Source organism: Sphaerodactylus townsendi, linkage group LG09 (genome assembly GCF_021028975.2).
Source record: "Sphaerodactylus townsendi isolate TG3544 linkage group LG09, MPM_Stown_v2.3, whole genome shotgun sequence".
NCBI lineage: Eukaryota > Metazoa > Chordata > Lepidosauria > Squamata > Sphaerodactylidae > Sphaerodactylus > Sphaerodactylus townsendi.
The window spans coordinates 3,302,764-3,316,888 of NC_059433.1; the positions used below are offsets into that span (position 1 = coordinate 3,302,764).

At 45.5% G+C, this 14,125-nt stretch overlaps 1 protein-coding gene across 6 annotated transcripts in view; it reads left to right on the forward strand.

Moving 5' to 3' along the window:
* TRIO (trio Rho guanine nucleotide exchange factor) overlaps positions 1–14,125 on the forward strand; it is a 312,768-nt gene that overhangs the window by 270,666 nt on the left and 27,977 nt on the right. For 2 of the 6 annotated variants that reach the window (XM_048507596.1, XM_048507597.1), the window contains exons 43-48: positions 1,072–1,164; positions 2,292–2,342; positions 2,953–3,030; positions 5,204–5,395; positions 7,347–7,524; positions 11,714–12,462. In XM_048507596.1, the coding sequence (XP_048363553.1) occupies positions 1,072–1,164; positions 2,292–2,342; positions 2,953–3,030; positions 5,204–5,395; positions 7,347–7,524; positions 11,714–12,462 (1,341 nt within the window). The remainder of the gene's footprint in view (positions 1–1,071; positions 1,165–2,291; positions 2,343–2,952; positions 3,031–5,203; positions 5,396–7,346; positions 7,525–11,713; positions 12,463–14,125) is intronic. The other 4 variants (XR_007245439.1, XM_048507598.1, XM_048507600.1 and 1 more) reach the window with 4 other exon arrangements.

Below are 14,125 nucleotides of genomic sequence, written 5' to 3' on the forward strand. Positions count from 1 at the left end.
TGCCAGAAGTGTGTTCTGTTTGTAATACTTGAAAGTATGATCAAAAGGGTCCCTGAGTGAGTGTCAATGGGTCCCTTTCTGCTGATTGGATGCAAGGCTATGGATAGATTATTATTCATACAAGACCTCATCAGGGGTGAGATGGTGCAGTCTTAGGAACTTCGCAATTTGGTGTGGACAGCCAAAACTCTTGATAAAGTATTTACACAAAACAGAGAAAAATAAATTAATGACTAGTGGTTTTGAAGGTTAAGGACTATTAAAATAACAAACAATACAGAAAAGAGAGACTTTTTATTAGTAATGTTGCTAAAGATTTAATTATATCTGGATGCTCAATGGCCAAGTGCTAAAAAAATGTTTCTAAGGGTTAATATTTGGCATAGAAGGAACTGGGAATCCTTATGGAAATATTTTCTTTGTAGTTTTGCGTGTGTTGGAAAGATTTTGAAATACAAATAAAAATTTTATGTTTTAAAGAAGAACTATGTAACGTGACCGGCCAGTCAGCAATGTGCAGCACAACAAGGGTAGCTTATAGCTCTCCAAAAGTGAGCTGAAGAGGTTTGATGCTCTCCAAATGGATGGCCATCTCTAGCACATTAAAAATCATTGTGAAGCCTTCAGGCGGAACCCAGGCAATTTCTGCCTGTGTGGAGCTAGAGAATACAATTGACATCGCTGGGTCAGTGGTGTTAAATACAGCTCCTTAGAATTGAAACCGAGCAACTTTCCCATACAACTTTCCCATACAGCAACTCTAGAAGGATAAAAGTATGCACATTTGATTTTTTTTTCATTAGGGTTTGGGTAGAGGAAAATCAAGATTGAAACCATGTTGATGTGTGTGAGGTTTAGCACGGATGAACACAACCCCCTTTTTTTTTACAGTATGCGGTTTCCAAATAAAACAGCGAGTTAAGTATAAGAGAAGTAGTGTCAGAGTGGGAATAGTGCTCCCCACCCCACCCAAACAATTCCTCAAAGTGGGTTTCAAACAGCCTTTTGAAAAGACCCTCTCAAAATAGCCATCCACAACCACTGCTTTCAATTGTATTTGACTGTTGCTAGGACCTGAAACAGCGTTTGGGACATCGACTTCAGCTCACAGACTTGTTAATAAAACCAGTGCAGAGAATTATGAAGTACCAGCTGTTACTGAAGGTAAGGCAATTTGGGTGTGATCTCCTCTCACTATTTGAGGACCATGAAAGTAGACTGAAAAATCAGAGGAAGTCAGGGTAGTGGAGCAGCTGAGCAGCCTGTTGCTCACAGCCAGAGGGATGGAACTGGATGAAAAAGGCTGGAAGAAACGCAGTACCCTGCTAAGAATCTACTGCAGGGAAACAGGGCATCCCCAGTTTAATTGTGTGTCGCTCTTCTTTGAAGCTGTCTTGGGGGTTCTTTTTGGTTGAAAGGCAAGGCAGAAATCAGATAAATGAATTAGGAGACATTGGTAACACAGTAAAAATCAGCTGCTGTGTGCTTGCTTGAGGGGCAAGTGTTTTTTAGGAACTTTCCCTGCAAATCTGGTTTTCCACCATTGCGTGTCCACTGAGGTAATTTACACCAGTGCATGTGACACAGAATATTGTAAGTAGCTGGACATTCATTCTCATCTTAGCAATGTTAAGAATCCTACTGATGGCCAGGGTTTGTAACGAACAGGCTGAGTCCAGGCAGAGTAACTACAAACAGTTCACTGGCTAAGATAGATTCAGAGCCAAGACAGGATAACTCTGAGGCTTCAGAGTTACAGCAAGAGCACAACAGCAGAGCCACATCCCACTCCCCCTCAGATAACATAAACAGAGCCTATTCTCACAGTCAGAATTCCAAAGGAGACAGCGCACAGACTTGAATCGTATGCCCCAGCCAGAACTCCAGGCAGCCGGCCAGCAGCAGTTTTAGGCGCACACAGGAGTGGGAACCAAGGTCAAAACACACAGCACACAGTTACACATCAGGCACTGGACAGGTTTCTTAGAACATCAAATCCTGCTTCTGCGAAGAATAGGTCTTAGTGGCAGAACAGTTAGGAGATGGATGGAAAAGGTAGTGTTTGGAGATTTTTATTTATTTATTTATTATTTCATTTTTATACCGCCCTCTCCCAGAGGGCTCAGGAGATGTCTCCCACTAATTGCAAATATACCAGTGCTTATTCAAAGCCCCAGAATGGAATTGTACCCTCATTTACAAGTTTATGATTGTCCCTAGTTTAAAAAACAACAACATTGTCCAATTAAATTTTCTAAACAGAAGCTTGTTTTCTTGCTTTTTCCTTACAGGACTTCCTCAAGTACTCCAAAAAAGCTAATCGTGATACTACAGAATTAGAGGTACTTACAAGTATTGTTTTACTTGTTTTTGCTGCTATGGCCACAAAATTATTGATCCACTAGTCGTTGTCTTCAGTGTGCATATATGTGAGAGTGATGGGGTGTATGTTTCTGTGCTGTCAAGTCACAACTGACTTATGGCAGCCCTGTAGGGTTTTCAAGGCAAGAGATTGTAGGAGGTGGTTTGCAGTTGGCTGCCTCAGTGTGGAGTGAAAAAGTTCTGAGAGAACTGTGACTGGCCCAAGGTCACCCAGCGGGGGGGGGGGGACACTAAACCCAGTTCTCACTCTTAACCCATCATGTGAGACATTACAGAATTAAGTTATTTTTTGCCCAGATACTCCTGCCAGTGCTACTCAACAGCTTTTTCCAGGAATGGTTCATCTGTCTGTTGCTTCGTACAAACTCTTCTGGGAAGCTAAAAGTGAGGTCTGGTGTTCTGGTGTTGCCAGAAGTCTCAAGTCCGTTTTTATTTTGTGGTCTGCTTCCTAGAGGCACACAAACCTATACAAACCACGTGTGGGGGGGCACCTTGGACAATCTAAGGAGAGCACTTGATACATGAGCAGCCAGTTGGCCATTCTAACATTTCTCTGATTTGATTCCACAGAGGGCCGTAGAGGTAATGTGCATAGTACCAAAACGGTGCAACGACATGATGAATGTTGGTCGTTTACAAGGATTTGATGTAAGTTCAACCATCAGAGAGAGTGTGTGTGTGTGTGTGTGTGTGTGTGTGTTGTATTCTTTAAAAAAATATTGATATTCAGGATTTTTTTACATTTCAGATTTCAACATTACAGTACATCCATAATATCATTTTACCCCTTCCCCCCCCCCCCCCGGTGGTAGTAGTGGATGAGGCGCAGAGAGTGAAAGTTACCTGCATGTGTGTGTAGGGGGGGAACCCCACCTGACGTCTCACACAGCGAAGTTTGTGTGTGTTTCACTTCCTCTCGTATTACCTACCAGTATTACTTATTTGCTGTTTTCACTGCTCCTCTCTGCCCATCTGTACGAACATTGTAAGCCCTCATCCCAAGCCCTCAGGCCACAGACAGACATACTGCACAGACATTCTAAGGGTGACAGTTAAACACAGCCAGCTTCATGGTCTGGTGTGCCAGGAGAAAGACATTTTACCTGGCTCTGGTATGGACTTTTGGCAATTTGAAGGTCCGATTACCTGCCCGCAACAGGGAGGGACGTCATGTGAAAATTTGGGGGCAATCCGTCCAGCCGTTTCGGCGTTAGGGAGTCACCAACAAACGGATGGTTAGCTTTTTATATATATAGATAGATTGTCGGTAGTCATCCTGTGTTTGTGTGGAGCTGATTAGTCACTGTCTTGACTCTGCTAGAACACGGCCATACAGCCCGGAAACCACACAGCACCCCAGTGATTCTGGCCACACACTTCTTTATGGACCATATTCTTTTATCTTTCCATCCCAACACTATTGAAGTGTGGGCTGCTCTGATCATCATTTTAAAAAATGTCCTTTTCCTTTGTTCTATTAATTTGTTTTCCATTATACCTATAAGTAATAGGTCTATATTTACCGTTATTTTAACTTTGACATATTTCTCTATATACAATATAACTTGGTTCCACAATTGTTTAACCTCTTCACATTCCAACCACATATGTATGTAAATTGCATTTTTTTCACCACAATGCCAGCATTTTGGACTGAATCCTCTTATCATATATGCCAGTTACTTTGGAGTTCTGTACCATTTTAACATTAGTTTCCTCTCTAGTTCTGCATATTTCTCTATCTTCATCTTACTTATATTGTCTGTTGTTTTTAGGATAGAATCTGGTCTTTTACACTGTCTTGTTTCTATTTTTTCGTCATAGCTCTTGTCATAAACCATATGTTTATATAGATCACCCAAAATTCTCCTCTCCATCTTGTCGTATTTTGTTATGCATTTTTCCATTATACTTTCTCCTTTTATCCTTGAAGCCTTTATTTTCTCCCATATGCCTCTTAACACCAACCAATTCTCAGTTCCACCTAATTCAATTAATTTTGTCAAAGTTATTAATTCTCCTCTTTCATTACACAGATTTGCTACTGTTTTTATACCTTTCGTTTGTAAACATCTTATCGCATTCCTCTGGGGTGTTGTCTTGATATTCCTTTTTCTTCTAGAATAACTGCTCATTGTCACATGTCATCATGTCACAGCTCTCTGTGTGGTTTTTAAGAAGAGGATTATTTTATTTGTCTCAGCTTCAGAAATGGCTGAAGCCCTTTCCTCTGCTGACAGGCCAGCCCCAGGGCCATGAACAGCCTCCTCCTGCAGCACGTGGCTGGCCAGGTGGCAGGGCAGGAGGGTGGCGGTGTGGGCTGGCACCATCTGTATTCAGCCGTGCCTCCTGTCTCTATCCCAGAGCCCCATTCTCCTCTTGCATCCTATTAATTTGAACAGTAAACCACATTGGTTAGAGCCCCGTGTATTCAGGCCTGGCCCACAGAATTGCTGAGTAATGGTGACTCAGATGAATTCCACAAGTGTATCCATGAATCATATGAAGAAAGTGAGACACATCCCTGATTTTCCTCTACTTGCATGTTTGAGTATGACTGTTTGAGGTAATCTGAAAGAAATACAGACAAAGCCCAGTGTTAGTAGGTTTATTGGGGAAACCTTTCCTCTCTGGGGAAATTGCATGATATTCTTCATAGACTCAACCTGCCCTGATCCGTTGCTTCTTAGGCGTGCCTTGACCAAGAACAACACAAGATTTATTTGTTTGTTTTTTAAATGGAATGAACTTTGGTAAAATTATGACATGATCCACTTTTGAGTGGGGAGATTTTGCTTAATGTGTTTGGCTTCCATTTTAGGGTAAAATTGTTGCCCAGGGTAAACTGCTGCTGCAGGATACATTCATGGTTACAGACCAAGACACGGGGCTCTTGCCACGATGCAAAGAGAGGCGAGTCTTCCTATTCGAGCAGATTGTCATTTTCAGTGAACCACTAGATAAAAAGAAAGGCTTCTCAACTCCAGGGTTCTTATTTAAAAACAGTATCAAGGTAAGGATTCTGAATCTATTTGAACTGGGCATCCAGTCCAGCAGATATCGCATTTTTTGAAGAGTCAGCCAGAAGTGTTTTCCTGCATGGCCAGCCAGCCCCCAGAATCTCTTGGAAAGGGCTACTGAAATGTTCTGTGAAACTAGACCTATCTGAAGGGAGGCGGGTAGCTGACCTCCTTGCCGATCGTTGTTTTCTTGATCCTGCCCCAGCCCAGCTTGCCATTGCCTGACAGATAACTGAAGTCTTGTGGATGTGGGGGGCATAAAAACCAGCCCTGCCTGAGAAGTGGAGGCTGGGGGGAAGACTAGACTTGAACCTTTTAACAGGACTTAAATCTAGGAGTCATCACTGCCCCCTGGAAGGAATGGGATTGAGGCCTCTGAGGAATCCAAGGCCCTTCATAACCTCAGTCTTAGCATTAACTCAGTTCAAATCCCTTCTAGCGGATTCAGGTTGGCAACTGTGGTGTGTGCGCTCTTCCCACCAGGGGGCCACCCAAACTAGCCTTTTGCCAATCCTGTGGCATTCCATATTGGCTCAGATGACTCCCCAAGCTTAATTTCCAGATAGTTTGTTTGCACTTCAACCCAGAATGCCAAAAATGATTATTTTTTGCTTACAAGCAGTAACATGGAATAGAACAACTACATTCGAGTCCAGTAGTGTTCATCAGATATACTTTTGACTCAAGATCTTATACCACAAAGATATTGTTGGTCTGTATGGTGCCACTGGAACTTGATCTAGCTGTTCCTCTGTACAATTTAGAATGGCATTACAGCTACCTTGAGAGAGCATGACTTGTCTAAGATCAGCACACTTGAATTGTTGAACAGAGGCTTCCGGACTTTGCATTTCACAGCTGCTGTGGCATGCTCAGTGCAAACCATCTGTGTGTTCAGTTGTGTGTATGTAAAGTGAAGCTGACTTACAGTGACCCAGTAGAATTTTCAAGGCAAGAGATGAGCAGAGGTGGCCGACCCTGTTTGGCTTCTTCAGTCTGGGCCAACCAGCAGATATGTTTCTGTCAGGTACAGAAACATAAATAGCTGCTAGTTGCCAAGTGGCTTGTTAATGCCATTTGGGCATGGAATGCTACCATCCCCAGAGAGGAGGTTGATAGTCACTCATAGTGTTTGGTTGATGCTTCCTTCCTTTCTTTTTTTTTTAGGGACTACAGTTCCTATATTATTGGGGGAAATGTGAGTGACGCTTCCCTGTAACTGCATTTCATGGCTTCATTGACCTGTGAAATAAGGAAAATGTATTTTAAGTTGAAAGTGAGCTGCTGGCGTTGAGGGGGGTCCCTGTGTGTCATGATGGCTACCCTCAAACAAGCAGCACTTACTGCTCTTGGAAGCTGTATGAATAAAGTGGCGCCAGTGGAATGCCACGAGTAAGAAGTGTGGTCTCACTGCTGGCATTTTCCTTGAGCAAGGGTGGAGGCTGTGCCTGATTTTTGTGAGGCTGGGTGTATTTGAGGAGTTTTGAATGATTCCCCATCATCACCAGCAAAGCAGGATGGAATCCGTGTGCGTGGAACTTCTTTCCCCTGGCAGGGGCTCGTGTGTGGACAGGGCCAGGAGCACCGCTGTCTGGGGTGAAACAGAATCACTCCCAAGAAGCTCGGCAGAGAAGTTTTGTGGGAGAGAGAAGGGAAGTTTTCTTTCTTTGCAAGCGACCAGTTGCAAAGTTTGAAAGATTCAGATAGCAAACTTTGTTTGTTTCAAGTGTATATCTAAACCCAATTGGTAAAAATAGTTTGGACATTTATATGGCTGTACTCAACAACAACAACAACAACAACAGACCTTTATTAGGCATAAACAAGTGGCTGTACTCGCGGGCTGCTCTGTGGCCAAAGTAGCAGATTTTTTTTTTGTCTTGAGTGTGCTTTATCCTAGGGGATAAAAAAAATTCTCAACAATTTCTTTTCTTTCTAATCAAGGTGAGTTGCCTTTGCTTGGAGGAAAACGTAGACAATGACCCATGTAAATTTGCACTAATGTCAAGAGCAGGTGATGCTATGGAGACGTTTATTTTACATTCCACCAGTCCAGGAGTCCGCCAGATGTGGATCCATGAAATCAACCAAATCTTGGAAAACCAGCGTAATTTTCTAAATGGTAAACTGAACTACGTGTGAAGTATACGTTGATTGTACTGTGGGTATAACTAACAATACTCTTCTTGCACCCACCTCTTTGGTCCTTCCCCTTGAGGCCAGAGAGTGTCGATGGGGTGAAGGTGGTTGGGGCCTTGGGGAAAGGGACCGTGTCCTCCTAAAATCCCTTCTGCTGTGGGGCTCCAAGGAAGTCTGGAGCCACACTTGTCTGTTATATTTTAGTAGGGAAGATTTTTAATAAGCTCAGACATGTGCTGGGAGGCATTCCATGGGCAAGGTCCTGGAAGGGAAAGGAGCAGGCGAAGGGGGGGGCTGTCCTAAGAGAACAGTCCTTTCAAGCTCAAAGCCATCACTATTCCCATAAGGCAGAAACATGGTAGAGGATCCAAGAAGCTCATGTGGATGACCAAAGAACTCCATGATGAGCTAAAGCCAAAAAAGGACATGTTGAAAAAACGGAGGGACCAGTGTACCATCTCGCCATGCCTCACTCAGGTTGCATAAGCCAGACCCACCTTGTGCTCTGCCAGAAAAAACCTTGGTAGAGCCCTGGTCTTGTTATTGCTAGGTCTGGAGTGGCACAGCATCAGTGTCGGGAAAGGGTGACAATCCCTGGCCTCCCCACCAGCCTGCTTTGGGATGGGATGGAGATTGAAAGAGAACTAAGCATACCCACATCTCCGTGTTCTTCCATTTCTAAATCTCCTCCCTCTGTCTTGCCTCCCCGGCCCCTCATGATTGTGATGACTGACCCTGAGTAGTTGTCCCCCATGGTCATCCTGTCTTCATTCTCTAAACTCATTCATCCCACCCCACATTTAAACCCCGACTTTGCCCCCTCAAAAAAGAAAAATGCTGAACTTGAAAGGGAATAACCCTATTCTCATAACTATACAAGGAATTATAGGCAATTCCATTTTTCACAGCCTACCTTGAAGGATTAGCAACACAAATTCCACTATGAGATCTCTGTGGTTGGTGGACTCAGGTTGGATGGAGGGAAATCTGACAAGATGGAGACTCTCTGTGGTGAATATTGGAGCTGGCTCCCACCGCCAGCCTGAACTCAGCACCCAACCCGGTGCTCACCTCATCCTAGCTCAGGGGAAGGGAACCTTTAACACTCAAAGAGCCATTTGGACCCGTTTTCCATGGGAAAAGAAAACACTTGGAGCCGCAAATAATTTTTGACATTTAAAATAAAGATAATACTGTATATATTGGGGTTTTTTTACCTTTTACTCCGCTCATTCTGAGAAGTGCATGGATGCGTCCGCCCTGCTGCCTGCAGGGCGGGCAAGGGCAGAGATGAGGCCAGCCCGGCACCGGCCTTGCTGGCTGCTGAAAGCTGCCCACCCCGCCTCCAAGCGAGGGGGGGCGAGGCGAGAGGGAAGTTTTCCCACAGCGCGGCCCAGCCGGCCACGGGCAGTTGGTGCGCCCACCCTACTGCCTGCAGGGCGGGCAAGGATGGGGCCAGCGGCTCGGCTCGTGGAGCCACAGTGCAAGGGCAGAAGAGCCGCATTCGGCTCTCGAGCCGCAGGTTCCCTACCCCTGTCCTAGCTGGTCGGTGGGTGGCTCCCCCCACACCCACAATGAACCTGCCACCTGGGAGAGGCTGCAGACCCCACTGCCCGTTCCAGATGCAGGAAATGGCACAGTGGGCTACAGCACAGGAGGGGGACGACGGCAGAACCCACCGCCCAGCCCATTCACAGCGGGGTAGGTGGGGGTGATGTGGAGCAGCTGGGGGAGTGGGCAGGAGGAAGAAGCAGCTGGGCCAGCTCAGGCCTTCTGGCTGACATCACAGCCCTGCTAGCCAAAGCCACAGTTACTGGTCCTTAAAGGGGTGGGCGGGTCCTCAGGCCAGGGGACCAATCTGCCAGCTGGCAGTGCCCGACAGACCAACCAAGGACCAGTAGGGGCTTTGCAACTGGCCCTACCCATTGGGGGAGGATACAAGAGTGGGAGGATAAAAGGGGAGGAAGTGGAAGAGCTGGGGCGGGGAGAAGGAGAAGCAAAGGGAGTTTTAGGAAGCAGGTAGCCAGCGTGGTGTAGTGGTTAAGAGCAAGTGGATTCTAATCTGGAAAACCGGGTTTGATTCCCCACTCCTCCACCTGAGTGGCAGAGGCTTATCTGGTGAACCAAATGTGTTTCCACACTCCAATATTCCTGCTGGATGAACTTGGGATAGTCACGGTTCTGTCAGAACTCTCTCAGGCCCACCTTCCTCACAAGGTGTCTGTTGTGGGGAGAGGAAGGGAAAGGAGCTTGTAGGCCACCTTGAGTCTCCTTACAGGAGAGAAAGATCATAGAATCACAGAGTTGGAAGAGACCATAAGGACCATCTGTGATGGGGTATAAATCCACACTTCTTCTTCTTCTTTTAGAAGGACCAAGCAGACAGAGTAGAGAGGAGAGTGGGGACTGAAGGTGCCAGCCCCATCTCACCACTGGCCTGTGGGAGGAGCCCCGGCCCACCAGGCGCGTGGCCTAAGCCCTACAAAAACAGCCAGAAGTCAACCATGGGCCCCAGTACAGGCATGAGACAGCCCGTGAAGGGAAGGAGGCACAGGTCAAGGCTTTCAACACCCCATGCATGCGCACACGCACAAACACACGATTTCCCCACATTTACATGGTCATTTCTTGGCCTGTTGATTCCTTCCACTTTTTAAAATACCATATATACTCGAGTACAAGTCGACTTTTTCAGCACATTTTTTAATGCTGAAAAAGCCCCCCTCGGCTTATACTCGAGTATATACAGTAATTCCAAGATGGCCGCTGGAGCTGTGGCACACCGAGAAAGGAGATCACACCAGCTCTGGCAGAAGCATTTTGCCTGCATCCAACTTTGAGTATTAAATTCACCATCCCTGTTTGTGTTTTTATGTAAAGCTAGGTTTGTAAATCCTCCAGCTTTGATAAAGCCACAGTCTTTGCAATTAGAGTTGCTCCATTGGCTCTGAATGCCGTGTTAGGTATTACTCTGTGCCCTTGAAATTTGTGTTCTGACAGGCATGGCATCCTCTTGGAGAGAGAGTCCATTGCACTTGTAGCGTTTAAAGACTGCAAAATGCAAGTCAAGATTTGTTACTAATAAATCAGGTCAAGCTGAGTATTTGTGCAAATTCCTCTCTGTAAAACAGTACAAATTAAAGCTGAAAAGAGAGGGTCTTACAGTTCTAAGGGCAGAAATACCCTCTGTGCTGTCTAGCAAGTGTGGTAGGAGACAAAGAGACACTGTAGATCTTTCTACTGGCTAAATCTTACCTTTGAATAAAATATGTCCCTGAACATGCAAGGATAAAAGCGTACACTGTTTTTATCCTGCTGTGGTGCTAACAAACAGTCTCTGCTTCCTTTAAAAACTGCCTTGCTTAATGACATTTTTAAAATTCTAGTGAGCCATTTTTGAGGGAGGCCTTGTGGGTGCTCACAGTCTTTGGCATGAAGCAGCCGGGCAGGCTCCCTTCTCGCCTTCATCCTGTTCGTCCTCTGATCATGAAGATTGCTTTTAGTCAACTTTTCTTACAACCAGTGAGATACCTTCATGAATTTTATTGGTATCTATTTTATTTTTGAAATTTATCAGTAGCTGCTGCATTTCCCCCACCCTAGACTTATACTCAAGTCAATAAGTTATCCAGTTTTTTGTGGTAAAATTAGGTGCCTTGACTTATATTCGGGTCGACTTATACTCGAGCATATATGGTAATCCTTTTTCAATATTTTCTAATTTTCATGTTTTATAAATTGATATGCCCTTTTAGAGATACAAGATTGCCTCTGTTCCTCTAATTCAATTACCATAACATTCTATTCTTTGTTAATACTTTTTGATATAAAACTTTCTGTAATCTGATATTGGGGGGGGGGGGATCATTCCATTCCAAGCAATTAATATTGAAAAGCATGGGTTCGAATTCATCTGTCCTCCTGTGCGCATTTGATCTTCTGTATTGAAATGTGTTGGCTCTCCTGTCGTCCTGCTGTTAAAATGTTGTTAGAATGGGAAAGATTGAGCATTTTATATTGCTATTTAATAAACAAACAAACCCCCGTTCTGATGTGGCAGGCGAGGATTAGTTTGTGTCCCCATTTCAGGAGAGGCATATATACAACTGTAGGTTTGAACCCCAGCATTGTTTGTTCTGATTTCTTTCTGTATGTGCCAATTGCTCTGTCAGCCTTGACATCACCAATTGAGTACCAGAGGAACCACAGTGGTGCTGGTGGAAGCGGCAACAGCAGTGGCCCCGGCAGCTGCCCTGGAATCCCCAGCTCCAGTCGTAGCCGGCCTTCCCGGATCCCACAGCCAGTCCGACACCACTCCCCAGTCCTGGTCTCCTCTGCAGCCTCCGTTCAGGCAGAGGCAGACAAGATGTCAGGTATGTCCCTTCACAGTTCCTTCCTGCCTCCCCACTCCAGCACCCTAGAAGCTGGTCTTAGCCAGACAGGCAGACACCCACCAAATGCACAGCAGAATGGCCCCGAGAGGGGAGAGAAGATCCCAAAGATGAAGGCAATTGAGAGCCCCCAGAAGACATTAAGAGGTGCTTTTGGCTCAGCAGGCGCAGATCAGAGGGAATGCCGTGGAAATTATGAGGAGATCCGCTCGAGGAGCAGCGTAGGATCCTTGTCACTGGGGAAATCAAGACCTGGAGCTGCCTCGCCAATAAACTCTCCTGTGATGACTTTCCCTTGTCCTTTTGGCAAAGAAATATTTCCACCCAGCAGCCCCCTGCAGAAGGGCTCCTTTTGGAGCTCGATCCCAGCATCCCCTGTCAGCCGCCCAGGTTCCTTCACTTTTCCCGGGGATGGTGACTCCCTCCAACGCCAAGTTCACCGCCTCTCTTCACACAGCAAGGACACAGACCGTATGAGCACATGTTCCTCGACCAGCGAACAGTCAGTACACTCCACCCAGAGCAATGGGGTAAGAGACGGAGCACTTCTGTCCTGCAAGCTCTCTCAAAATCTTCCCATTCTCCCCTTCCTGTGCGCGACCATCACTCTCCGTACTAACTTCGGGCTCTCCGGTGCTGCATCACTGCTCTGAAATAATAATCAACTGCTCCAGTCTTTATATGCGAATCTCAGTGTCTGTGTGTGGGTGTACCTGGGACTTGGATGATGTGTTCAGACACACAGAAAAGTCTTCTAACTCTTTCTAAATGTGATTCCTGGCTCTGCTGAATTTTTTTTTTAAATGCTACTCTGACTTCTACTAACGCGTTCTTGGCTTTTTTCCATCTAACATGAAGGCAGACATTTTAACATGCAGCGGACAGCCACCGTAGTGGATCTCAGCTGATGTGCTCCCTGTATTTCCACTGCAGAGTAGTTCAGGACTTCTTCCTTTTCCAGTGTCATACAAGCACGCGCGCGCGCACACATACACACACACACACACACACACACACACACACACACAGAGATTGGCCTGCTGAGTCAGACCAGAGGCACCCTTTTCCCAACAATGGTCTGCCTGATGCCTCTGGAAAGTTCAGAAGCCGGTCTGAATTCGGCAGCCCTCTCTTTTGGTTCCAGCGAGTGGTATTCGGAGGGAAATTGCCTCTGAATGTGGAGCTTGCATTTAGCTGTCAATCCATGCTCCCTTTTCTGCTGTTTATAATCTGGTTGAGCCAAACCATTTTGCTGATCTGTTGTCCGTAAGATGCATTCCTTGTCAAGGAATCTTCTCGCGTCAGAGAAGAAATCCAGAGTGCTCGTAAGCAATGCGCAGTTAAAGCTTGAGGACCTGGAGATTCAGTCTTGAACCTGCTTTGCTGTCTGCGGTGGTAAGAGGAGGCTTGCAAGCCAGCAGTGTGCTGTCCTTTCTGCCTGGATGTTCAGCATGACATTCACAAGACCCTTGCTGATACTTGAAAATGAACCCTGATCCTCAGGATTGTGATGAGCATACTCCAGCTCTGATGTTGGCATTAATCCCACGGCCTCTTCCCTCCCCCTGTGTAAATACTTGTATACGTTTCTCAGCTTCCTTCATAAGTTTCAACACAACATGAATTGCACACCACTTGGCCTTCAGAACCTTTCTTGAAAGCATGCACTGTTTGATTTTTTTAACAACGTATCACTCTCGAGATTTCCTCTTTTTATACTTCCTGTTTCATTGTTTTAGGATAAGAGTTCTGCTTTGCATGTCTGTTCTTGTTTGAGCTTCCATTGTTTGTATTGGATTTGGATTTGCCTGGCCTCCCGAAATGGCTTTCTTAGCTTAGAGAGGAGTGAGCGTGGGTATGCAGGGTATGCAGGCTTTCAGGTGCCATTAAGAAACTGGGGCTGCCAAAGAAAATATTACTTTTCGTTGTTAACCCAAAGGGTCATATCTTCAGTGGCAAGGGCCAAATCCCATCTTTCATGCTGAAAGAAACCCTATGAGGTGTTTAAGCATTATATCATAGGTTTAGCATAAAAGACCAAAGTGGCATGAATTCACAATTTTCCAGGAGGGAGTGCCTCGAGATATCTGCACATTCCAGCAACAACCTGTACTGTGATGTTGCTCACTATTTCCTTTTCCCCATGTCCTGAAGCTGGAAATTCAACTTGACAACATAGAATTTAACATTTGC